Source organism: Petaurus breviceps, unplaced genomic scaffold, assembly GCF_028583685.1.
Source record: "Petaurus breviceps papuanus isolate PSGF00001 unplaced genomic scaffold, PetGlider_PUasm1.0 96818, whole genome shotgun sequence".
Classification (NCBI taxonomy): Eukaryota; Metazoa; Chordata; class Mammalia; order Diprotodontia; family Petauridae; genus Petaurus; species Petaurus breviceps.
In genome coordinates, this window is record NW_027187446.1 from 1 (window position 1) to 26314 (window position 26314).

Sequence of the window (26314 nt, forward strand, 5' to 3'; positions counted from 1 at the left end):
TAATTCCTAGACCCCTGACCTACCTGAAACCTTCACTTCCTGCCCCCCACAATTCTAGAAATGTTCAGCCATTATCTTGTGGCCCCCAATGGTCCCACACCACTGTAGTTCCCCGTGATCTTTCCCAGGTGCCGTGATCCCTGATGTCATCCCCAAGGCCACTGGAGTGGCCCAGTCTTGCTCAAAGGTAATGGGGGAATGGGAATGTTTGGGGGGGAGAAGGGGTTGAGCTTCTGGCTCTTTGGAGGAGCTGGGGAAGAGGAGACTCCATCCCTCCATACCTGCCCCTACCTCCCAGCTGACCCGGACCCAAGAAGAAACTCCCGTATACCCCAAAACAGGTGAGTAATCCCCCTGGGACACCCCCCCCATACACCCAAACTCCTTGCCCACAGTCTCCCTCCTCTCACCCTCGACCATAGGTGGGAGGGAGGGGCCCAAGAGAAGGGGGCTCCCAGACCCATGATTGACACCCTCACCCACCACTGACCCAGCAACTGAGAGCTGTCGAGTTCTGTTTGACTATGAGCCTGAGGCACCTGATGAGTTGGCCCTGCAGAGGGGTACTGTGGTGAAGGTGTTAAGAAAGGTGAGGGATTTGGGTGAGTGGACTGCTGGAGCAGATTGAGCCTAGGGTGGGGGAGCCTGGGCATAGAAGACCACAGCACCTCCATCATCTGCCCGATCTTCTCCTAGATCACAGAGGACCCTGGCTGGTGGGAAGGGGAATTTGAAGGCAAAAGAGGAGTTTTTCCAGACAATTTTGTCCTCTTGCTGCCCCCAGTAAGTGTGGAGTCTTTTTCTAACAATAGATACCCTCCCTTACCCCATCTCTATGGGAAGATATAATTGGGTCTCTAACCCTATCCCCACCCCAACACTTTTTTCTTAGATTAAGAAGCTCCCAGTCCGTAGGCTGAGTCCCCAGGAATCAGGTAATGACCTCCTTGAAGGGGAGAAATGCCCACCCACCCACTCCCTTTCTTTTTACTCTGAGTTCCAGAGTCTGAAACAGAGTAGGCAGGAAGCTTGCAGAAAGCCCCCTGATTACCCATGAATAAGACTTGCCCCTCCCCCAGACACACACACACACACACACACACACACACACACACACACACACACTCTTCCCGATAAAAGAAAGGGTTCCCCTTGGCTGCTGTGTGTGTGTGTGTGTGCCCCTATTTTTCCTATTTCCCTACTCAGACCTGGCTGTAGGGGTGGGAGGGAGCAAAGACTCTGGGTGATTCCCACCTGTCCTCCCATCAGTGTTTGGTCGAGAAAACCATGTCTCCAGTGGGAGGAAGCGAACATCCAAGGAAACAAGAGGTAAAGGGAATACGTGGAGAGGGTGAATTGGGGAGCAAGGGACTATGACAGATCATGGCATATCTCTGCAAAGGAGATGTAGGAATGGAGGGAGAGAAGAATGGATGGGTAAATTCCCTCCTCTCCCTACTTCTTTTCCCCTCAGCTGCTAAAGAGTCTAAGAAGATGGAATCTAAAATCACTCTGCCCCCCATCAAAAAGCTGTCCTCAGTCCCTAATAGGCCCTCCAAGCCTCGTCCCTCCACTCCCAGGTATCTATCCCAAAAGGCTGAGAGAGGAACCTGCAGTGGGCCCCGGCTCTCTCCACCCCACCCCAAGAAACAACAGCCCTGGGTCTGGGCTTGAGAGATGGTGAAGAATCAAGGACCTGGGTGTATTTTAGGCCTCTGGCAGCAGGATCAGCTGGGGACAAACTGAAGAGCTCTCGAGAACCAGGAAGGGAAGGAGGAGGAGTTGGTGGTGGCAAAGGAGGACCCAATGGAAGTGCAGGAGGAGGTGAGCCCAAGCAGGTCCTAAGTTCTTGTGAGCGACAGACTGGAAACCCGAGAACCAGAGACAAGAAACCAAAGCAAAGGGTTGGGTGATAGGAAGACCAAGGGACGGAGATGGAGTGGGCAGACAGAGACACACACTGTGGGTCAAAGGGAGGATGGGGTATGGAATTATGGAGCTCACATGCCTTGTCCTACCTCTGTGTAAGCTCTGGCAAGCTGCTCATGAGTCTCTGAATCTCCTCTTTCCTCATTCATAAAATGGAGGGGGATGGTGTTGGACTGGATGGTCCTCTGAGGACCCTTCCACCTCCCTGAACCCATAAATCCTGCCTTTGCCTCTCACCATGAACTAACTGGTTAACTCTTCTCTTTCTCCATCTATAAGAATGGGAGAAAGTACAACTTGTAGGACCTCCCTACCTCTCAAATGAGATAATGCAATGAACCCCCCCGAGTGTTTGCTCCAAATGTCAGCTATTACTGTTTGGGCTGAGACTCTGTATTAGAGAGGATGAACCTTCTCTAGTAATCTCCCTGTCTGTCTTGTCTCCCTGCAGTGACCATCTCTCTGACTTTGCCAGTGCCAGGCAAAAGCAGTGACAGAAACAATGATGGTGTCAGTGACTCCAAGACGGCTCGGTTAAAGCCTCAGGGTCGATATCCCCCCAGCTTTGACCAGACCCCCACTCCTGTGAGGATCCCCAGACCCCCCTATATTGCCCCAACTCCCATCACCACCCTGAAGAGAGGACAGGGTGGGGCTGGAGATTGCCTGAAGGCCCATAAGGGGGTGTGGCTGGTGGATATCTGGCCCACCAGGTGGGTAGAAGGCAGTAAGTGGCAGAAGAAAGTTCTAGGGAGACCAGGACTTAGCTACTTCTAACCTTTCCCAGGATGGAATCGGAACCCTCCCCCCCCCAGCCCCCTGTCAAACCCCTGACTTGTCTTTACTATTCTGGGACCAGGGCTTTCCCTTTCCTTCCCTTCTTCCAGGGTCAAGAGGAGGAGAAACCCAGTTTGACAAAGAGCCAGCCCCACAAGACCAAACAGCAGGCCTCAGATAAAGCTGCTTCTCGAGATAAATCACACCGAGAGAAGGCACCTTCCCGGGAGAAGAAACACAATGAAAAGACTGCCAATGGAGACAAAACCCCTTCTGTGGACAAGCCCCTCCCCCTCAACCAGACCTCGGTGGACAAAGAGGAGGACAAAAAGGCCTCAAGCCAGCAGTCATCCACAGACAAGGACAAGACCTCAGTCAACCCCCTGTCTGTGGACAAACCAGCTCCTCCAGGCAAACTCTCTTCAGAAAGACCATCCCCAGACAAATCAGCCTTGTCAGAGCCATCCCTGTCAGATTCTCAGGCAGCCAAAGGCACAGTCAACTCTGAGCAGTCAGTGGACAAGGAGGAGATGCCCAAGACCACCCTGAGTGGCTTGTCAGATCGCATGGATCAGGTGGAGACCAAAGTCGCTTCTCTGAGAGAGATGTTGGTGCTTCTGGTGTCACAGCAGGAGTGAGTGTCTGTGAGAGACGGTGGAAAGGAGGGAAAGAGAGGAAAGGGGGGGCAGAAGCGGGAGGGAGAAGGCGATGGGGGTAGGGGGAGACTTCGAAGTGAAGAGGGAAACCTCCCCCGCCCCCTTTATTTGGGGTCAATGCACCTGGGCTTGAATCTCAGCTCTGCCCTATTTCCTTGATTACATCATTGTCTCTGGGCCTCAGTTTCCCATCTCTAAAATAAGGAGATGGCACCTTCCTGGTATGGATCCAGAGTTGTGGGACGGGGTTAGTGAAGGCTGGGGTTGAGCTTGGCCGTTGTCGACAGAAAGGACCTGGCAGAAATCCAGGAGGAGCTGAGAATTGAGCGGGAGAAGAGACTGGAGCTGCAGGTAAGGGGGATGAAGGGAGTCCCAGAATGGGAAGAAGAGTCCTCTAAAGGGGGCACCGAAAACCCCAGGCTGGCATCACTTATTCCAGTCGGGTCTTTGGATTTCTGAGCGTAGAGGAGGGAGAAAGAGACCTGTTGGAACAGAAGTAGTGGAGGCGAGATCTTTCTGGGGTCGGGTCGGGAAGGGAGGAGGTGAGGTCGGTTGGGGTCGGGGCCTTCTTCTTTTTCTCTTTTCCCTACCCGAGGCTATGTTCGAGATGCTGAAATCAAAGACAAACCTGGTGTAGGGCCCTGCCCGGAGGGGACTTGTCCTTGCACACGGACACTGGCTGCGCCTCTTCCCCATTCCTGAGGGGCCGTCCCGCCCCTTCCCCATGGGGGGGAGGGGTGCCTCAGGCATCCCCCCCACACACGCGTGCCCGCCTTCGGGGCTTTGCGGATGAGGATATGGGGGCTGTGGCTGGGCCCCCCAAACTCCCCGCGTGAGATGGGCCGGGGCTCTTTGCGCCCGGCCCCGAGGACTCCTCGGCCCCGTCTTAATTCCCCCCACCAGAAAAACCCATACCCGACGCTCCCCTCCTTGTCAGAAAGAGTGTAATAAAACTGTATTTGTAATAGCGCCTCTGAGGGGCGGGGCTGGTTGGGGAGGGGGCGAGGTTTTCTTTGCTGGCTCTGGCCTCAGGTGGGCGTGTCTTATTGTCCCCCTCCTCTCAGCCGACGGGCACATCTGGCTAACATGTGGCTTCTATTAGCGCCAGGGCCGCGGGGCTATTTTTATCCGCCCGGACGTGGCTGGGCTGGAGAGGGACTGGCCGGGCCTGACACGTGGGAAGCGGCTCCGCCTCCTCCAGGGGGCCGAAGGGGGTTCGTGGGGCCTAGGCCTGCTTCGGCCCTCCCCCAAACCCGGACTCCTAAGCCCTGCCCGGAACACATCTGGAGAGGCCCAGGAGAGACAGTTATACATATTCGTCACACACTGAACGCGACTGGCCCCCACCCCAACACAGAATTGCGGGAACTCAGCCATAATATACCCCTCCTGCCCCCAACACCACAACCCTCGTTGCCAGACCTAATCCACGCAGGTCCACTCTCCCCACCCCCCCAACACTACCACATTTACCCCAGACATCCCAAGCTTTCTTCAGAAGCCCGAACAAGCATCACTGCATCAGCACACATCACCCCTTTTCCCTTAGGGGCTTTAGATACATTTCACAAACCCAAAGAAGACAATCACAAGCCAGCAGTCACGCTACACATAGCTAATCTTAGCCAAGCCCTCAAGGTCAATGTCCTTCCAAAGCCTGGGAAGGAAGGCGGAAATAGGGGCGTGGTAGAAAAGGAACAAAACATTTTTCTTAGGGAGGTCTGCTGAGTGGGTTTGGGGTGGGAGGTCTATGGGAGGAAGGCCGCATTCTCGGAGCTACTGGGGGCATGTCCCCTTTCAGCTTTCCAGTACAGGCTCCCAAACGCCCAAGGAAAGGCCAGGGGGCCCCTTTCTGGGAAGCCACTTGAGTTCCTACCCTCCCCAAGTAAGAGGGAAAAAAACAGTTTAGGAGCTGACCCTAATATGCTCCCTCTCAACCAGAAGATCAGCTATGAAAGTTTCCTCTATTCTGGAGGGGGGGCCATGCACGAAGGGGACAGAGGTTAAGAGCTGATGAGGCAGTTTTCATTGGTCACCTCCTTAAAGTTCCCAGGGCAGAGAGAGACTTCTGCCTCTTGTCCCTACTCTTTGGGATCCATTAAGGGAATTGAAGGGCTCATTCTCCAAGAGGGAGTCCAGCCTTAGCACCTTGGAAGAGAAGTGATCCAGTCTAGAGGCCTGGAGCAGCAGGAGGGAGTCCTCCCCCAGCCTCTAAGGGAAGAGTGGCTCATTTGCAAGTGCTGCAGTCCCCAGAGTCCCTTGCAGGTGGGAAGGCCCGTCAGTAATAATGAACCCTGCCCACGGTGCCTGTGCCAGTGCCGAGGAGGTCGGGCTGCCCAGTACGCCAGATTTCCCGAAGGATCCGCTCCCTCTCCTCCAGCCGCTGGGCTCGTTCCAGCTCCTCCGCAGAGGTGAAGACATTGACACTGAGCGGACTGTCCATTTCCGGGGTCAGTTCTGGGCCGGACCCTGCATCATCAGGGCCCAGCCGGGTCATCGTGTCAGTCTCATCCTCGTCGTCGTCCTCATCCCCATCTGGGAGGTCTCCTCGGGAGATTTTTTGGGGGCCTTTTCCCGAGGGCCTAGGGTGGGGTCGGCAGGAGATCCGGATGACCAGCAAGCAGAGAGTCAGCAAGAGCCCAAAGCATATGCCCAGAACAAAGTAGAGGCCGAAACTCTCAGGATGATCTAGAAAAATTACGGGTTGGCAAGATCAGACTGGGGCCCTGCAACTGGCCTGGGCCAGTCAAGCAGCTATTCGGGTCCCTCTGCCCAACTCTGCACCGGCCCAGGGTCACCCTGACAACTGGCCACTCCAGAAATTCCAATATCCAGGTTTGCGGGCTACCTGGGAATTCTAGCTTCATTATCAGAAGAGACTCCAGTTTTCAAATATCGGATTATCTAGGGTTCATCGGGGCTCTGAAGTAAGGGCAGCTGGGCTAGGAGTTACCCAGCACTCACCTCGGACGTATGCGTAGGCTGCCAGGCTATTACTGAGAAGTTCCATGTCCCGTTTCCGGGCCTCCATGTTTCTTCTGAGGAGGGTAGAGGGTGGAAGGCTCCCGAATAAGGGTCTGTAGGGTCAACAGACTGAGGGTCAAGATGCCTGCCCTGCTCTTGAACTGGGAGGAGTGTGCGGAATCCGCAAGCCTGGTTCTCAATCCCTACGCTCAGCTCTTTTCCAGACTTTAGGAATAACTTGGGCTTTCTGACTCCATCTCCCCTTCAAAATCCCAGGATAACGCAGGCATTCTGACCTCATCCCCTCCCCCTCGTTCTGTATAACCCCCTCCGCTCGCACTGGAAGCCACTCCCTGAGGCAGGGAGAGCCTCCCTGCTGCCCCGCTCCAAACCACAGATGGCTTGGGTCCCCATTTCCACAGAGGACTGGACCAAGGAAAGACTAGTCTAATCTCAGCTCGCCTCCTTGTCTCCCTTGGGGGTTTGCGGGGAGGGCAAGATCCGCCAAATTCCCACGTCTCCTTGGTCACTCCTGCAGGGCTGAGGTTGAAATTGGGGGATGGGGAAAGGGTTGTTGGGAGGGTCTAAGAGGCCTGGGTCATGGGGGGGGGGCGCTCAAAGGAAAGGGGCTAATTTAAAGATTGGGGGCTGTCCTTAGGGCATCTTCTTGGGAGACTGGGGTGGGGGAAGGCATAGTGGGGCCATCTGAGGTCGGAGGGTTTGGGGTTTTTTTCCACGGAGGGATAGTAAAAAAGAGTCTAGACTAGGGGCTGCCCTCCGGTATCCTTTTGGGTTGAAGACAGTGCCTCACCTCCTCCCTGCTGCGTAGCCGGCAGACCCTGCCCTTTTAGGCCGGTGTGGGGACCCAGGATTCCGGCGCACCAGAATCCCCCTCACTCACCGGCGCAGTTCAGCAGCTCCAACCACAGCTTCAGCTCAGGGAGCGCCCCCCGACCTGCCCAGCGCCTCCATGGCGGGAAAGGGACAGAGGAAGTTCTGTCCGCCCCGTCCGGCGGTGGTTAGGCAGTCCTGGGGGCGCTGGAGCCGCGGCCCGGCCGCCAACGGAGCGGACGGAAAGTTTCCTCCGAGGAAGGAGGAGGGCCCAGGAGGGGTAGGGAGGAAAGGAAGGGGGGGGAGGGAGGGGAGAGAGCCCCCGCCCCGCCCCCCACCCCCACCCCCGGCACAGGAAACTGGCTTTTGGAGAACCCAGGCAGCCCTGGAGAGGAGCGGAGGGAGGGAGGAAAGGGTAGTGTCTGCTGAGCTTTGGTCACCGTCCCTGGGGTCTTGCAATTCTCATGCGGGACCAGTCCTCATTGCATGGCGAACCTCTAGACCTTCGAAAGCTCCAGACTGGGCTCCTGTCCGCCCCATCAGGCTCCCCTCCACTCGGAGCCCCTCGGAGTCTCTCCCCCAGCTCAGAGCTACCATCTGTCTTTTCAGAAATTCTCAGCCACCCCCCCCTTCTCAATAAGTCCCCATGCCTCCCAGACCCTACCCTTTCATTAAACTTCAGCATTCCCAAGTCCCAGAGCGACTCTGACCCTAACAACCCCCCAAGCCCGACTTCATTCCGTTAAACTTCAGAAGCCCCCATCCCCAGCCTCATCTCTCCCGAGTTCAATTTGCACCCCCAAACCAGACAGTTTCCATGCCATCTTCCCCACCTCAGTGGCCCCAGCTTGGAGCTTGGGCATCCCCACCGGACAGCTTATTGAGGGGGTGATCCTCAGATGCCAGGCCTAGGGGAGCTAGGATTTAACAATATAACAGCAAAGGGGAATTCTCCCTCTCCTCCCCCCCCCCCCCGCCCAAGGACTGGGATCTGGTTGGGGAGCAGTAGAGGGCAAAGGGAGGGAAGGGTCAGGGGCCCAGCAGGAGGCCTGTTCAGGTTGGGGGGGTGGGGGAGAGTCGGGAATGTGTCTGCCTGGCTGAGCCCGGGCCAGTCTGGGGTTAATGATTGCTGGATTCCATTCCTAAGGCTGCTGGAGAGCTGCAGGCTATATCTGTGTGTGCATGGGTGAGTGTGTAAATGTGTGTGAGCTTGTTCAGGACAGCCAGTCCTTGTGCACACATCTGCACTAATGTACTTGCTAGTTTGGGGTGCATTTGCATCTAACTTCCGTCCACATGCACATGAATCACGGAGAGTTCCAACTTAGCCCCCAGCTAAGGGGGTGGTGTCCTTCTGTGTGTGTGGAACACTGGCATGGGTGGGTGACCCATGGCTTTGGATGGAATGGGGCTCAGAGAAGGGGGATAGAAAGGGAGAAAGTTGTTGACATAGCCGAGGCTCCCCGCAGGCTCCCTCCAGGCCCCCAGCTCTGCCCTGAGTGGGGAAGAAGGGACTGGGCTAGGGGCCCCCTCCCTGGTTGGGCCCATGCCCCCCTCAGAGATGGGGTCATGTTAGGGGCAAGCTTGCCTGGGGGCTGGGGAGGACTTCCCTTGGTGTGCTCATCTAAGTAATCTCACCTTAAGGCAGTGAGAAAGATACAGCCAGGAAGGCCAGACAAGGGTGGGCTGGGGGCTAGCTGATCTGACCTAGGCCCCTTCCACCTCAGGGGCAGCCCAGGATATTTAGGACCCAGGCCTCCAGGCCTCCCAGACCAGAGTTCTCTTTCTCCCTGTCTCTCCCTCCCTGCACAGAGTTAGTTACTCAGAGACCTGGGCTACAAGATCCCAGTCATTCAGGAAATCAGTTTTCTCATCTGTAAAATGGGGGGTGGGGGGGTGCTTTGGACTGGGTCACTTCTAAAATCCCTTCTGACCCTAATACTATGTTTCTATGAGCCTAATGGGATAACAGCTGACAGTCTGAGATCCTCTCCAAATTAGAGGCTGAATAAAATAAGCATAAAAATGCCCAGACCTTGGGAGTCTGGCTTCCCAACTCCATTTTGATCAATGACACTCATTATGGGGGGCATCCTCTTCATCAGCTTAACACTATCTCCCTGCCATTCCTTCTCCTCCCTGCTATTTGTTTCTAAATTTCCACCACAAAAATTACTCCCCTGATTCAAACAGTAACATATTGGAGAAAGGAATAAGCATTTATTAATTGCCTACTGTGTGCCAGGTACTAAGCACTTTACAAATACTAGGGGGCTTGATCCTCATGATGGCCCTGGGAGGTATGTGCTATTCTTATCCGGGTTTTAGAGTTGAGGAAACCGAGACAGACCGGGGTATGTGGTTTGCCCAAGGTCTTACAGCCACTAAGTGTCTGAGACTTGATTTAAAGCCAGGTCTTCCTGACTCTAGGCTCAGGGCTCTGTCCACTTCATGGCCATCTAGCTGGGGATCAATCACCTCATAATGTGAAAGGATACATAGCATCTGGGAGGAAAGAAATCAGAAGACTACACACTGTCCTAATGGTGTTTGAGTTTTATCAGAGAAATGAGTGGTATCCTTGGAGAAGAGCGACACGTGGGGCTTGGTGGTCAGGAGACCCCTGGATTTATCTTGCTGTATGACCTAGGGTCTATCATTTTCTCTCTCTGGCCCTCAGTTTTCTCATCTGTACATTGAGGGTCTCACAATGACCTCTGAGCTCCCTTCTTATGTAATGTAATTACAGATCTTCTGACCCTCCTTTATCCTCCCCACTCTCTGAGCCCTAGGGTGAATAATTTTCCAGTGGGTCCTGATTACAGCCAGTCTCTGGGACTTTTTTGGGACACTCAGTGGAACTGAGGAAGTTAAAGAGATGGTGCACATTCAGAGAAAGGGCTGCAGCAGATTCCCAGGCACCCCAAGGCCAGCCACCAAATCTGGCTATGGCTGGCTGGGCCCCCTCAAGGTGGGCACGCCCCGGGAGGGGGCTGGGAAGGGCTCTGAGAGCACAGCCAGGGGCTCCTCAAATATTCACAGATCCTACAGATAATCTCTGTAAGCAGAGAGAGATTCCATAATGATGGGGCTGTGCTAACCATGACTGACCCTTTGCTGTCTGGCCTTACAGTCACAGATTCTATACAACGGGTCAGATTTTTGCAAGCAGTGACTGGCTCAACATCTGTAGAGACTGTCTCTACAAACAGAGTCAACAAACAGTGGCCAAGGCCCCTACCCAAGGACAGTCTGCACCATGCTTGCAGGTAAGCTTTTTAGCTCTATCAAAGAATCACTGAATTTTGTTGCTGGATGGAACCTCAGAGATATATAGAAAAGATTTGAGCATTTGCAGCAGCTCCAAAGAAAGGTTTATTATGTGTGCACATTCATGTGCACATCTATACATACACATATATGTACACATATTTGGGGGAGATGGTATTAAGAAGACCAATGACTGGGGCAGCCCAGGTGGCTCAGCGAGTAAGAGCACCGGCCCCAGAGTCAGGATGACCTGGGATCAAATCCGGGCTCGGACACTTAGCACCCACCCAGAAACACCTGTCCGTGTAACCTTGATCAAGTTACTTAACCCCAATTGCTTAAAAAAAAAAAGACCAATGACCACCCACTGCTTCCCCAGATCACTACTTTCTAGTCACATCTGGTAAGTGGACCAATGGCCACATGTGCCAAGTCTCCCTGTGATCAGAGTTTAGGAATGTCTGTAGAGATCTAATGGCTAGGCATGTATCCCAAAGAGGTCAAAGACAGAAAGGCTGCCTGGACACCAAAAATATTCATAGCAGCAGGTTTTGTTTTGTTTTGTGGCAGCAGAAACCTGAAAACAAAGCAGTTGTCCATCTGCTGGGAAATAGTTAAATTGTAGCATGTGAAGGTAATGTCTTATGATGTACATAATGATGAATATGAAGAACATGGAGAAGCATGAGAAGATTTAGATGAACTGATAAAAAATGAATTAAGATTACAGACCTAGAGCTATAAAGGATATTGGAAGTTACCTGGGGGCCGCTAGGTGGTGCAGTGAGTAAAGCGCCGGCCCTGGAGTCAGGAGGACCCGAGTTCGGTTCCAGCCTCAGACCCTTAACAACTACACACACAAAAAAAACTAGCCGTGTAATCTTGGGCAAGTTACTTAACCCCAATTGCCCTCCAAAAGGCAAAAAAAAAAAAAGGAAGTTACCTGGACCAAACCTCATATGATGCAAAGAAAAGTGAGACTTGAGAAGGTGCACCTATGAAGAGGAAGAAGGGATATATTGGGGAAAATATAAAAAATATAAGTGGCATAAAAATAATAAAAAAATTTTTAGAAAAAGGAAGCTGGGAGTAAGCTGCAAAATCTGGGAATACTTGAGGGGGTCTTTTCTTTAAGGAGTCTGCTTTCCATAAGTTCACACTCCTTTGAGGAGAAGGTGGACAGACCATCCCCAGATGTGTGCCTTTTTGCATGCAAGTGGGTATAAATCTAGGAAGGAGTATGTTTGAATGTTTGTCATCATTTCTCATTTAGAGTCATTGACCTGGAAGGGACCTTAGAAATCAATGAGTCTGGGGCAGCTAGGTGGCACCATGGATAGAGCACTGGCCCTGGAGTCAGGAGGACCTTAGTTCAAATCTGGACTCAGACACTTACTAGATGGTAACCCTGGGCAAGTCACTCAACAACCCCAATCGCTTCCACCCCCCTCAAAAGAAATCAATGAGTCTGAACCCTTCATTTATAGATGAAAACACTAAGGTACGGAGAGGGGAAGGATCTTTTCCAAGGTCACACAGCTAATACTGAAGGCCTTGTGTTTGGTCTTGTAAGGGATACAAAGATACATAAGATAGTCTTTGTTGGCAAAGCCTATCTCCATTTGTAGTACCTAACTGTGGAGTTTGCCACTCTTTGCCGTCTAATATTGTAGAATTTGTCTCAATTTGTAATGTTTGTCTTGATAGAATCTGTGGGGAGCATTCAATCGTGGGCTGTCTAGAGTGTGACAGCAAAAAACATGATATTTGGCTGCAAAGAGAGGGTAGCATCATATGGGTGCTCTTAAGTGCTAGGTTATGGAGACCTTATCATGAGGGTAATAGAGATCCCCTGAAGGATTTGGATCATTGGAGCTCTATTAGGATGGTAAGCTTGGCAGCATGTGTAGAATGGATAGGGGTAGTGGGGATGTCTTAGAAGACTGTTAGAACAGCCCAGGCAGAGATAATGAGGGTACTGACTCAAGGCTGCCCAGGGGATGGGCAGAAGAGGGGGTGTCTGTGGGTCTCTGTGCTGAGGAAGGGGCTGGTCTAACAATTCAGCTGGCTCAATTTGGCTGGTGGGGCCTGGGGCAGGGAGTTGGCTTGGTCAGCTTTGCTCCTGAGATAGTCTGCCTGGGTGCCCGCCCTCATTTGTCCCCAGTTGGGGAGGCGATTGCTCTCTCTGATCTCTGCCTCCCAGGTAGAATGGCATGGGGGCAGGTGATGGACACGGTAAGGCTCTCCTCTGGTCTTGGGCTTCCAGGCAGAGAGCCTGGTTGGCCCATGCATCCTGGGGATGGGAGCGGGCGTGTGCAATTGCTTCTCCAGCTGCGGTCCATCTTGGCGGCTATTTGGGCCGCCCCCGCCTGGCTGAGGCTCCAGGGGCAGGGAGGGCCAGCTGGAGGAGGCGAGGCGGGGCAAGCTGCTCATCCTCGGAGCTTAGTGGGGCAGGGCCCAAGGGTCATTAACCCAGGAAGCTCCCTCCCCCCCACATGAAGGCCTCAGAATTCACGTCTCCAGGGCAACCATGCCCAGGCTGGCCAAGCAGGGAGGAGGCATCCAGGCCCAGGCTTGGCCTCAGCAGCCACACTGCCGCAGTCACGCTTGGAGAGCAATTCCCTTGGCCTGAAGGGACCCCAGAAGCAGTTCTGGGAAGGGACAGAGCTGGGGTGGTTGGGGCAGCTCAGGGGGAGGCCAGGACCCGGCCTGGGGCCTCAGAGGTTCCCCCCTTCCCCCTCCCGGGGTTTTCGCTGCCCTCTGGTGTCCAAGCCTGCATATTACAGCCTGATGGGATGGACATTCCTGGGCCCCTGGAGGCTGAGGTGGACTGGACCCTCCGACCCGGTGCAAAAACCCAGGTGTCCACCAGGGAGCAAAACGTCCCAAGGCGGGTGGGGCGGCAAGAAGTGACTCGCAAGCCGGGGTGGTTCTACATTAGGAAATTTTATTGCAGACATGCAGGAATAGTTCTGATGTAGTACAAAAATAGGTCTTTATACAAATTTTTTTGTGACTTTTACATTTTGTTTCTTTACAATCGGCCTCTTCAGCATGTCATTTCACTAACGCCGAAACAAGCAGCTCAGACACGGATGTCCTCTCCTGTGCCCAGCGTGGACCTGCCCAGTCCACAGCCCTGCAGGGCCACCTCCAGGCCCCATCCTCCCTCCTCCGCCGCCGGCACATAAAGCTGGGATGGTCATCTGTCAACTAACCATGGACAGGAAGATTCCGTATGATACAACTCTGCAGAGTCCCCAGAATATTGCTTTGAAAAGGAGGGGAAACCCCCCCCCCCCAATCATCAAGACACAGGCCTTTTCTAGGAAGGCTGCCGAGGGAGATGCCACCGGGAGAGCAGGCGGAGGTGAGGGGCTGCCTGTGCCAAGGCCAGCGCTGGGGACCATCCGATGCCTCTGGGGCCTGGCCATGCCTGAGGGCCGCACCCTGCTCCAGGAGGGGAGGAGGGACCCCACACCAGCCACCGCTTGACACTGGACTCATGGATTGTGATTCTACTCCATTTAGAGATTTTTTTTTTCATTAAAAATAAATATAAAAAAAACAAGACTCTTCCCCCAGCACCCCTCTTCCCAGTGCTGGGCTGTGTCTGCACTGGTGCTGGCAGCCTGGACCTCCCCTCACCCTGTAGCCTTTTAGAGGCAGAACGTGCTGCTCGGTGCTGAGGATTTAAGTGCTTGACACATCGAGATGTCTGTGTGAGCTGGGAGGGCTCACACACATGAAGAAAACACAGGACATGGAACAGACACAGAGCTCTCCCCAAAAAACTAACCAAGCTAACAATGGGCCAGGAGAGTGAGACTCCGGCTGGGCTCAGGGCCAGCTGCCCCTCCCCAGCCCACAAAGTGTATAGCCCCTGCTAACTTGCTGGCAAGAGTTGGCCCCATTTTTTCCAGATGGGGAAACTGAGGCACAAAGAGGTTTGGTAACTTGCCCAAGGTCACTCACAGTGAGTCAGCATGGGGGAAACCAGGGATAAGGGAGAGAAACATGGGCAGCCTCAGATTTTCCTTCCTTCTGCACTGCCTTTGGGGAGGGGTGGCTCATAGGGACCCTTCAAATTATAATTGTAGAAATGGGAACGCTATGAACTAGGCTAGGGACCTGTCAGCCACAGGAACCTGTCTTCTCACTTGGGGGGGGGGGGGGGGGGGGGGGGGGGGAGGAGAGGGAGGAGAAGGGAAAGGGAAAAAGGAACAGAAAGACCAACCCTCTAATGGGGATGTCCGAGTGAGAACTGAGGGCTGGCCCTGAGCATCAGCCTCCCAGATACTTGGTTAACTGTGCCGATTCCGGGGCTACTGGGCCTCCCCTGGGCCAGAGGGGATTAGGTGAGAATGAGGCAGTGCTCTGAGGAAGCATCAGAAGAGAGGACGCTTTGGGGGAAGAACAGTATATCTGGCAAGACAGGCATCCGGGTCACAACAAGAGGCTCAACAAGGGAAAAAAGGATGTATGCTGTTCTAAGCTTGAGGGGCCTCCTCCTGCCCCCCCCCCCCCGAGCGGGGCCCCCCCCCCCCCCCCCCCCGCCCCCCAGAGGCAGGGCCTCCTCCCACCCCCAGGGGATGCCACCAATGCTAGCTACCGAGGAGAAACATAACAGCAGAGACAGCAGACTGCCCCCCATTGCCCGGCCAAAATCGCAAGTTGGCTGTTCTGAGGAATGTCTTTCACATTGTAAGTCATATATCAGATCTCTGTGTACCACAATGAGTGTAAAGATGGGAAATGAGAAGTAATGCAAGTGTGCGGCACCTCAGATAAGCTGTGAGAAAAGAGGAAAACCAGTAGTGCCCAAGACCGTCTTTAAAAAGAAAACGATCACTTTGCGAGGACAGCCAAAGCGAGAGGGGCAGAGTGGGGCCTGGTGGCATCCCCCTCACCTCTGGCAAGTCTGAATGTCTGTTGGGGTGTTGACCAGACAACTGGCTATGCCCCCAAGAACTGGCGGGCTTTGGGAATGGGGCCCAGGCCAAGCCATAGAGAAGGTGGAGAGAAACTAGCTCCTTTCAGTAAAAAAAAAATAAATATTTTGGAACCAGGTTTAAGAGGAGGCAAAGGTTTGAAGCTTATGGAAGTCTGGGTGGGGAAAGGTGGGGGAGGGAATCAGGGAGGAGGGAGAAACAGGTTTTAAGAAACAGTGAAGTTGCTAAAACTCCCACCACTCAGCTTATTCAAACCCCCTGGAGCAGCACCCCTGAGCCGCTAGTTGGCCCACCCTGCCAGGAGAGGGGGCCCAGGACTCTCTCCAGGGTCACTCAATCCAGAGACAGCATGGTTGGTTAAAAAGACAGAGGTAGATTAAAGTCATGATTAAAAGCAGATTAGTCGTCTAGCTTTTCAGATTAAAAAACAAATAGCCGATCGATCATTCCAGACACTAGCAGAGTGTGTTGGCCTCCCTCCGAGGGGCCGTCGGAGGTCACCTGCTGGGCCCTGGGGGGCAGGGGTAGCTATTGCTGTTGCTGGAGGACTGGCAGCACCCCTCACTATTTCCGGAGGTAGCGCTGGGCCAGGATGGCGGCGTCCAGGGGGTTCATGGGCTGGGCGTCCCGGCCCAGCCGCCGAACAGGGGGCACACTCCCAAACTGCCGTTTCTGCAGGAAGCTTCTGGTCTCGTGCAGGGTGCTCTTCTCCTCTGCCAGGAGCAGCTGCTGCCGCATGTACTTCTCAAACTCGTACTGGGAACACTCCTCGGTCACCTTGGCCTGGCCAGGAAAGAAGAAAGGGTTCTTCCTCATTAAGCTGATCCAGTCCGGCCTGAACGGCCCACTGTCCTAATGCTCATCAGCCAAGGGCCAGGCCCAGGCCAGCTCCCCCAGGGGTGACTGTGGGTGGCACGACAGGCCCTGTGTCCCTCCAGCCTCTCTTCCAGGCTGACAGAGACTTCAGAGTTCACTTTATGCAAATTCAGAAGAGGAGACTGAGGCCCAGGAATGGAAAAGGTCTTGCCGAGTCAGCCACAGAGCCCGGGCCTAGGTCTCCCAGCCCTCCCATCACTAGGAGCTCTGCTGCTTCCCTTTTCTTTTCAAGGAATGCCAAGAGAGGAGAGCCCTGGCCTGGATTCTGTGGGCCCAGTAGCTGGCTGGACATGCATCCTCCCTGGGAGGATTCTTTGAGCCCAGTGACCCCAGGATGCTGGGGGAAGCCGTCAGGTCTGCCTTATCCACACACGGGTAGCATGGAGCCAGAGCTTCCTGGGAAGGAGAGGGACTGACAGTGACGCCCCCCCCCCCCTCAGGTCACAGCAGTGTGGCTTGGCTGGAAGGGCAGGCCAGATGCGGGGCAGGGTGAGGGGAGTCAGGGGTGGGGGGTGGGCCTGTTCTAGTCTCTCTGGCTTAGGCTTTAGAGGGAGTGGGGACATGGAGCGCTCACCAACATAATGCCTGCTGGCCCTACCTGCCCTTGCCCAAACATCAAGGAGAGGCCTGACCTGGCCTGAACTAGAAGGTCCTGCAGCCTATTCTGTGCATCTCCAAACCAAAACAAATGTGCTGGGAACAGAGCTTTCCCCCGGTAAGAGGAAACAATGGAGAGGACAGGACAAAATGAATCATTCAAAGGATGAACAGCAGGAAGGGTTAGTGAAAGCCCAATGAGTCAGAAAGCAAGCTGTCGAAGCCCAGGAGGGGGAGACCAAACAAGGACAGCCAGGAATAAGCCAGGTTAGATGGCTGTGCTGGCCCTGGAACTGAGGCTGCATCCCTGGGGTCACTGGCAGAGGGGGCCGGGAGCGCTGCCCCTCAGAAAGCAAGCCCAAGCCACAGAAATGTCTGAGGGAGGGGGCCTGAGAAACTGAATCTGACATCTTTTACACAGTAGGAAACCGAGGCCAAGACAGGACAGGAGCTTCCTCTTGGCCATGCCCTCCTAACTCCAAGCCTGCAGGGAGCTCAGGGAACACAAGGGAAAGTAACTGCCTGTACCCCCTAGCTTCCATGACTCCAGGCCTGGCTTCATATGAGAGTCCCAAAGGCAAACCTGCAGGCTCTGCCTTGAAAGCCCCCTGTCAGGCCAGGTTTGGCTCCTCACCTCCTGGGAGCTGTCTGGGCTGTTCATCTGGTCATCAATATCTGGAACCACTTGCAAAGGTCCACTGAGTGAAGACACAGACTGCCTATAGGGGAAGAAGACACCGAGTCAGTGCTGACAGATGAGATGGCTGAACTGGCTCCCCTCCCTGCCCCCTGCCATCCTGCCTCCTCCCACTGGGAAAAGCAGGGGGCAGAATGTGCCTCCTAACACCCAAGGAAATCAAAGCTGGAGGAGACCGCCTGAAGTCATCTCATTCGAAGTCTGTCTGAAGAACTCTTCTCTGCATACCTCCAGGGATGGGGAGCTCACTACCAATCTGAATGCTAGAAAACTCTTTTTGATACTGAGCTGAAGTCATCCTGTCCCCATTCTTTCAATTTGCTCCTAGTTTTGAAAAAAACACAAAGCTAATCTTCCTTCCTCATTTGGACCCTTCAAAGACTGAAAGGGTCATCATGCCTCTTTTTCCTCCATTAACAACACCCCCAGCTTCTTCTGCAGGCCCACTGGATGAGGTTGGAGAAGGTAGAGCATGACACCTCAGCTCACCCTTGGGCAGGGGGAGGTTCCAGTCTGAAGCACCCCATTTTGGCTGCTCTCAATTACCCAGATTTTGTACCATGGAAGAATGTTTCTTCCCTCTTGAGACAAGAGAGTCCTTCACGTCACAGACCCCATTTACATCTGAATGCACATGGCTGCTCTGCACCAGCGATGTCCTAGAGCTGAGTAGTGTGGAAAGGGCGGTCCCTCCCCCATCGCTGGTCCCAGGGCCCAGGATTCCCTGGAGTGTCTGTCCCCTGATCTACTCACCAAGAGGCGATGATGGCACTGAGAGACTCTAGCACCTCCGGGGCTGCCAGGCGCTGCTGGGGGTCAAGGACTAGCAGCTTTCGGATGAGACACACGGTATTCTCAGAAACCCGGCCATCCCTGCCCCAGAGAGAAGAAAGCAAAGAAAGCACGTCTGAGTTGGTGCTCAGCACCTGGGATGATGCAGTGCTCATGGGCTGCTTGGGAAGAGGGCTGAGTGTGGTCAGGAGGGCAGGCAGAGAACTACTGCCGTCTCCTCCATGTGAGCTGCTGCTCTGGGGTCTCCAGGGCCAAGACAACACTGGCTCTCCTGACAATCTTTCCCCAGCCTTCACTCCAGCACCCCTGGGACAGTGTGTGCCAGGGGGATGGGCACCACTCACTCTGGGATTGTGTACTCGGCAGCTTTGATTTTTCGGAAGAGCTCCTGAGGGATGCTGTCGTAGAAGGGGAACTGCCCATACAGCATGGTGAAGAGCACCACTCCCAGTGCCCACATGTCGCTGGGTTTCCCTCGGTACGGACGACCTGAAGGAAAAGAAAAGAGACAAGGCCCTTCTGTTCAGCACTTTGCAGGCCTCTTGCCTTCATCCTCCCTGCCATAAAGCTCACTCTTTTCCCATTCCCACTGGATGATAGCCTGGCCATCTTACAAGGTTCCTCCTTCAGGAAGCCTTCCTTTATCTGTCATTCATTCATTCCTTCAGTGCCTACAAGGTAACAATGCATTGTGCAAGGTGCTAAGGAGAGAAAGATAAATAAGACACAGCCACCACCCTGGTGGGACTTCCAGTCAGGCAATGAGATCTATACGTAATCAACAGAATGCAAATTAGACCACAAGCATCTGAAAGACCCAACTATGACTAAGTCAGAGGATGAAAGCTCCCTTGACTTCAGGGACCAGGGAAGGTTTCAAGGAGAAGACAGCACTTGGGCTGGGAAAGATGGATGGAGAAGGCCTGAACAGGTGAGAAAGAAAGAAGATGCCAACGTTCTAATGGAAAGGAACACCCTTGGGGAAAGGTCAGGAAGGGGGGCTCCAAAGGGAGAAAAAAAGGCTGGAGCCAGACCAGGGGCCAAGGCCCCGAACGGAACACGCCCATCCTGTGAGCAACAGAGAACCCCCGATGGCCCTGACCGAGGGGGACAGTCTAACTCTTCTGAACTCCTAACACAATGTTAAAAGTTCCCAAACCTTCTGAAGTGATGGACTTCTTAGATATTCAATAAGGAATCTACAGATCCTTCCTCAGGTGACAAAGATTTAAAGATATCTACAAAGCAAAATTATACTAGTTTGTATAGTCAACAAGATACCTTGTGGGGAAGGCTGAACAATGATCACATTAACAAAAACAATCATTTGCCTTCTAACCTCATCATTCCATGAAAACTCGTCTCTCCAAGGTTACTAATGTGGTAGGTGCCAAATCCAGGGGCCTTTTCTCAATCCTCCTTCTCTGTGACCTCTCTGCAGCCTTTCATGCTGTCACTGTCCCCTCCTTGATGCTCTCTCCTCTCCAGCTTTTCAGGAAACCCTCTCTTTGGTTCTCCTGTCTTTCTGACTGGTCCTTCTCTGGACCCTTATCCAGGTCCTCTAGCTGAAGGCACCCCACAGAATCCTGTCGGGTCTTGTCTTCTCTTCTCCTTCTATACTTCTTCATTTCACTTGGTGATCTCCTCAGCTCCCATGGATTTAATTACCCTTTCTATGCTGATGAGTCTCAAATCTGTCTATTCTGCCCCAAACTCTTTGCTGATGTCCAGTCTTACATCTCTGCCTTTCAGACATTTCAAACTCAGTGTCCAAAACAGAACGCATTTTCTCCCAAACCTTTCCTACCTCTCCCTTTCTCTGTGACTTTCAAGGGTAACACTGTCCTCCCTGTTCCAGAGGCTTGAAACCTAGAAGTCCTCTTGGAATCCTCATGATCTCTCACCCCAAACATTCAAGCTGTTGCCAAGACCTATTAATTTCACCTTTGTACCTCTCTTGAATATGCCCCCTCTTCTCCTCTGACCCTGCTCTCCCTCTAGTCAGGCTCCCATCCCGTCACACCTGGATTACTGTCTGCCTGTCTCAAATCTCTCCCCACTCCAATCCATCCTCCACTCAGCCACTGAAGTGATTTCCTAAATCATAGGCCTGACCATGTCACTTGTTCAGCCCCAACAATAAATTCCAGAGACCTCCTTCAGCTTCCAGAATCAAATGCAAAATTCTCAAGGATTCAAAGGCCTGCCTAGTTTGGTGTCCCTGTCCCCCCTACCTTTCTTACCTCTTACTCCTGTGACACTGGCCTCCTGGCTCTTCCTCAAACACTCAATCATGGCTCCAGGCATTCTCTCTGGCTGTGCCCCAGGCCTGGAACGTTCTCTATTTTACACTCCCCACTGGCTTCTCTGGTTTCTTTTAAACCCCAACTAAAATCCTACCTTCAACAAAAAGCTTTTCCCAATCCCTCTTAACTCTGGGGCCTTCCCTCTGTTAATTATTTACTATTTATCCTGCATACAGCTTACTTTAAATACATTTGCCTATCTCCCTGTTAGATTGTAAGCTCCTTGAGAGCAGGGATGGTCTCTTGCCTCTTTTTATAGATACACTTAACACTTAAATGTTTACTGAAGGGGCAGCTAGGTGCTGCCGTGAATAAAGCACTAGCCCTGGAGTCAGGAAAACCTGAGTTCAAATCTGGTCTCAGACACTTAACACTTACTGTGTGGCCTTGGGTAAATCACTTAACCCCAATGGCCCTGCCCCTTCAAAAAAAAAAGCAAAAAATTAAAAAAAAAATTGGGGGGCAGCTAGGTGGCACAGTGAATAGAGCACTGGCCCTGGAGTCAGGACCTGAGTTCAAATCCAGCCTCAGACACTTAACACTTACTAGTCGTGAGACCTTGGGCAAGTCACTTAACACTAACTACCCTGCTGTCCCCCTCTAAAAAGAAAAAAAAAAAATCCACCTTCCGGTGGTTTATTTCTTTTCTCTCCATTGTTCCTAGCTGTGGCCTCTGGACCAACACAAAACAAGTGTAAGTGATACCCTTTCGATACACATGGCCTCCCCAAACTCTCCTCTACACCAAACATCTTCCCCCCCCTAAATAGCCCGACAGTTCTTTGTGGGTTTACTCATCTCTACCTCCCTAGAAGAGATGATCATATCAATGCTTGGGAATGTCTGCCTGACCATCTACATCGGCTGGCCCAGGAAAGCCATTAGTTATTATTGAGTTAAGAGTGTCCTGGGAACAAAGAACTGAGTGGTGGAACATCTGAGGCCTCAGGCAGACTGGGGTTTTAGAGCCCAGCATTTTGTTCATTTGTTATTTTTGTTAATATTTTCATTGTTCAGGCTTCCCAGAAGGGGGCTCGTTGACTATATGACCCAGTATCATTTTGCTTTATAGGTACCAATAAATCCTTACTGCCTGAGGAAGGTTCCACACAGATTGTTTGCTCTGTGCACATAATGACCACTTCCTTTTGGGCCCAGGCCAGAAGATCATTTGCAGAATAGGTTTTCTAGAATGGAAACAACTGATTGTGAAGCCAATCTAAAGGCAGCTGGCTCAATGGGCAGATTACAAGCCTTGACACTGGATGCCAACTGTTCTAAGGCAGATTTAATTGATTTGACTCTTCCAGGCTAAGACCCGAGACAAGCATTCTGGTTGAGAAGAGTCCCTGGTCTCCTCAATGGGAAGTGTGGAAGACCAAGAACAGACAGCTGAAGGATGTTAGTCCTGACAGGAGGCTGCCTGGTTCAGTCACAGCACGAGATTCCTGCATGTGGAAGTAACCAATACTCAGGCTCAGGCGTCTGTGGAGCAGCCCAATACTGCTAGGCCCCACTGCCAGCACATGACTCAGTGTCCTCCCAAAGCTGGAGTGGCTACCCAGCTTGGGACATCAGACTGCTCTTTGGAGATAAGCTGCCAGTCTCGTCTGAGGTCGCTCCTCCTCTCAAATTCTCCAGTGTTTCTAATCTCCAGACCCGGGGGCCGGAGAAGTACATGAAGACTCCAACATTCTGAGCCCTGCCCATCCCACCGATGGGATAAAACGCACCCCCTCCTCTGACCCAGCCGGTGAGTCACCAAGGCAGGATTCACTAACAGCACTAACAATTCCTCACTCTTTTCTCTGGTCTTCAGCTTCTCCCCTCCCTCCAGAGTCCTGCTGCACACATCTCCTACAGATCCTTGCTTGCTGACAGCTGAGCGGTGGCTCTTTCCTCAGAGAGCCCAAAGCTGTCAGCCATAGCTTCCTTTCCCAGGCCTGGTGATGAAGAAGTTCCTCTTCAGTCCAGACTGTCAGGGACAGTGTGCCTTCTCTAAGTAACAGTGCTCTTCTGGGCTCCTGTTCTCTCACCCAGAGGGTGGGGGCTTTGTAACCAAACTGGGCCTAGAGATACAGGCCCAGGCTGCCCAGTGACCTTACAGGGGCTCTGGAGAAGGAAATGGCAGAACAGTCCACAGGTCATAACTGAATGACTGAAGAACAAGGGGTCCACTTTCATGCATGTATTTGCACACAACTGCCCAACTTCACCCACCCAACCAACTTCTCTTCTCATGGGCTTATATGGGCTTTGGGCGCATCTGCAAATTGAAGGCTCAGGTTTGTAAAGTTTAACGAGGAGCTAAGGAGAAGACACTATTTATTACTCCTTATACTAAGCTGAGATCACTACTGTCAGCTATATTTCCTCCTTCCTTTTAAACAAATATCTCCACTTTTCCTAACGAGCAGAGACTGAGGAGACAAGGGAGAAGGCTGGAGATGACAGCAGGGAGATCTAGACAGCTTCTGTTACCCCCAAATGAGGCCACCTGTTCATGCTCTGGGTGCCAATCAGCCCTTGGCACTACATAGGCGATATACACACATGCATTTCACGGACACTTTCAGGGGATCAGCATTCCTGACAGGTGCCAGCTGCTCCTAACAAGGGTCCCACCACCACACCTCTCCCAAACTGCCCTTTAGAAACAGTGGGGGTTGGGGAGAGAAGAGGGGGAGGGGATGTGATCTCAAATATCTGAGCCTGGGGTTAAAAATAAGCTCTACCATTATGGCTTAATGCTGCTGTCTGGTGGCAGACACAGGTACCTTTGCCAAAGTGACTAGGCCAGGCCCGAGCAGGGGAAGCAAGGTAAGGTGGGAGCTATGGTTGCCTTCATGTCTATAGCCCCAGAAGTCTGTCTCTTGTACTCTGGCCCATTTGGAAGAGTCTAGTTACTCCCAGACAAATACTAATGAACTTGGCAACTGCTGCCACCATCTCTCCCAGATGTCAGAGAGGCCAACACTAGCAAGAGGTCAGGTTTTACAGAGGGGCGATGAGGGATGGGGAGGAAAGGTTGGTAAATGTGTCAGAAGACAGGAAGCAAATGGGTATGAAAATCAGCATCTGTCCTATTTGGAGATCTTGATGAAAAAACTGGCTTTATTTCTTTTTAAAAGACTGGGCTCTCTCTTGCTGAATACAGCTAATTTTTTGGTCGGGGTATTCAAGAGATAGCTGCTATGGTTCCCTCAATGGGTTCTTTCCTGCTTTATGTCTCTGTGGCTCAAGGAACTCCTAACACTCAATAAGTCTCAGGGACCAAAGAGAGGAAATTTCCAAATTGGACTTGTATGAGACCCAGTCCAGTGGTATACAAATGTAGATGGGCTGAAGAGCCCAAACCCCACACAAAACAAGAATGCAACATGGGTCTCTCTAGTTTCCTGACATGATAGAAAGAGTGGAGAAATCTAATCCTTTCTCCATGTTGGTAAAGAGAAGGAATGGACCAGGACAATGCCAGGGAAAGCTGCCAAGACTGCACTGTACAAGAGTCTCCATGAAAATCCTGTCTTCTGTAGTCACAGAATTTTCGAGTTGAACAGGACAGTTGTCCTGGGTTTTTGGACAAGAGTCACATACCACTGAGCACATCTGGGCTGATGTACGCTGGGCTCCCCCTCTGATCCTTCAGCAAGTCGTCCTCACTAACAAGGTGCTTTCCAAGACAGAAGTTGGTGATGGTTATCCTGTGGGTTCTGGGAAGAGAAGAGAAAGAGGCATCCATTCAGCAAATAACTGGCACCTTCCTTTGTATCTTTTACTTGCATTTGGTTTCTTTTTAAACAGCAAGGCTGAAGTCTCAGATTTAGGAAAACCTCAAATCTTCGGTAAATCCTTTGTCTAATTCTCACAAAACCCCAACCCCCCACCAAACGGATCTGTTCCAAGAGCTATTTTGAGTTTAAGCCAGTCTGTCTGCCTACCCCTCGGGGAGGTACATAGGGAGCAAAAGAAGGAAAACCAGGCTTTGTTGCAACCTGGCCCAGCCAGCTGGCTCCCTCTTTACGACCACATTCACTAGTCCCCTTTGCCCTGCTGGTCCCCAGGCTAAACATCTGGAGCTGCCCGTGACAAGCCCAGAAGAAACAGAGATCCAGCTGCAGTCAGTCTGAAAGGTCACTGGCCCCAGGGCCCCATTTACCTTAAACAAGCAAGGAAGGCAGACTGCCTAAGTTGGGTCCTAAACTATTTGGTACCATTAGAGTAGGGGTGCTGGAATTTTCTCTGAAGATGCAAGAACAACGCCTGAGGCAGCCCTAGGTGCAGACTAGGTACTGCTCAGTCCTCTACGCTCTAGCTCCCACCCATTTCCATACTTAGCTCCTAGTATTTCCCCTCATCCATGTACCCTATCCTCCAATCAGACAAAAGCCATTTAACCTTCAGTAAAATATCAGCTCCTTGAGGTACAGTCTGCTTTGTCTCTGTACCCCCAGCCCAGCGCCTTCAAGTGGGCTGAAATACCACTTCCTACTTTGAGTCTTTGCTGCCCGTCTCTCCCCCCAAACTGTTGGTGCTTTCCCCCTGTCTCCCAGATTACTTTGTATTTCTATTTACTTATCTGTGTACATGCTGTCCTTTCTCCCTGTTCTCCTCCCCACCCCCTCCCACCCCCAATTAGAATTAAGTTTCTTGATGATTTCCATCACCAGAATGGAGAACAGTACTTGCTGCATAAGAAATGCATGCTAAGGGGTGGCTAGGTGGTACAGTGAATAGAGCACAGGCCCTGGAGTCAGGAGGACCTGAGTTCAAATCTGGCCTCAGACACTTAACACTTACTAGCTGTGTGACCTTGGGCAAGTCACTTAACCCCAATTGCCCTGCCTTCCTCCCTCCAAAAACAGAAAGAAAGAAATGTTTGCTGAACCAAATCCCAGAGGCAGAGAATTTGAGGGCTGCATGATCGGGCCCCTAGTCCCTCTATAACATGCCTAACCAGAGGTCAGCGAGCTTCTGTTTGAAGATCTCGGCCAAGAAGGAGGAGAGACAGACTCACCACTGTCCAAGGTGAAGCCTATTTCACTTCTGTATCGCTTTAATTGTTAAGAAGTGGTTCCTGATATTAAGCCTAAAGTTACCTCTTTCTCTCTGTAATATCTACCCATTATTTGAGCCCAAACAAAAAAAGTCTAATTCTTCTTCCACATGAGAGTTCCTGGAATACCTGAAGACAGTGGTCATACTCTGGGCTACCCATCATGCTACGGCATGATCTTGAGACCTTTCACCAGCCTGGCTGCCCTTCTCTAAACACTCTATAGCTTAATGTTGATCTTTCTAAACTGTGGTGCTCAGAACTCAATCTACTCCTCCCAGAGTGGTCTGATGAGGGCATGGCACCAAGGGCCTACCACCTCCCCATCCCAAGAGGCCAGCACCTCCTGCTGCCGATTCAGGGTGAGGCTGCAGGCCCTAACTACCCCAGGATCTTTTTCAGAAAAACTGCTATCAAACCATGCTCCCCCTACTTTGTACTTGGGAGTTTCTGAACCCCATTTAAGATTTGACAGCACTTTTAAATTTCATTTTATCAGACAGGTATTTATAAATGTTTGTGAAAATGAACTGACCCACACAGTCCATCAAGAAAAACCAAAGCCACACCACCTGGAGCCTTCCTGTGTCTGGGTCTTATCTTTTTTTTTT

General features: G+C 52.3%; 3 protein-coding genes across 4 annotated transcripts; 1 reads left to right on the forward strand and 2 right to left on the reverse strand.

Annotated features, from left to right (window-relative positions):
* Positions 1-118: 118 nt before the first annotated feature.
* LOC138155634 (SH3 domain-containing protein 21-like) lies at positions 119-5122 on the forward strand (the record flags this gene model as incomplete). The annotated part of the gene is made up of 12 exons (XM_069080896.1): positions 119-187; positions 299-341; positions 495-589; positions 697-783; positions 893-935; positions 1270-1329; positions 1475-1580; positions 1712-1824; positions 2381-2514; positions 2817-3340; positions 3650-3713; positions 3958-5122. Coding segments are annotated over 12 exons (1380 nt in total), but the record flags the coding sequence as incomplete, so codon positions are not given.
* Positions 4963-7424, reverse strand: EVA1B (eva-1 homolog B). Of its 2 annotated transcripts, none has more exons than XM_069080899.1 (3): positions 7228-7424; positions 6327-6439; positions 4963-6050 (listed from the first exon to the last, which is right to left on the reverse strand). In XM_069080899.1, exons 2-3 carry the CDS (start codon positions 6391-6393, stop codon positions 5641-5643), a joined length of 477 nt encoding a protein of 158 aa, XP_068937000.1. In that variant the 5' UTR covers positions 6394-6439; positions 7228-7424; the 3' UTR covers positions 4963-5640. The 2 variants fall into 2 exon arrangements, with proteins under 2 accessions (XP_068937000.1, XP_068936998.1); XM_069080897.1 differs by having other exon boundaries at positions 7138-7423.
* A 5930-nt stretch (positions 7425-13354) lies between these two features.
* LOC138155636 (serine/threonine-protein kinase 40-like) lies at positions 13355-24404 on the reverse strand. Its single transcript, XM_069080900.1, has 5 exons — positions 24245-24404; positions 18686-18830; positions 18303-18422; positions 17487-17571; positions 13355-16162 (listed from the first exon to the last, which is right to left on the reverse strand). Exons 1-5 carry the CDS (start codon positions 24387-24389, stop codon positions 15944-15946), a joined length of 714 nt encoding a protein of 237 aa, XP_068937001.1. The 5' UTR covers positions 24390-24404; the 3' UTR covers positions 13355-15943.
* Between the last annotated feature and the right edge of the window lie 1910 nt (positions 24405-26314).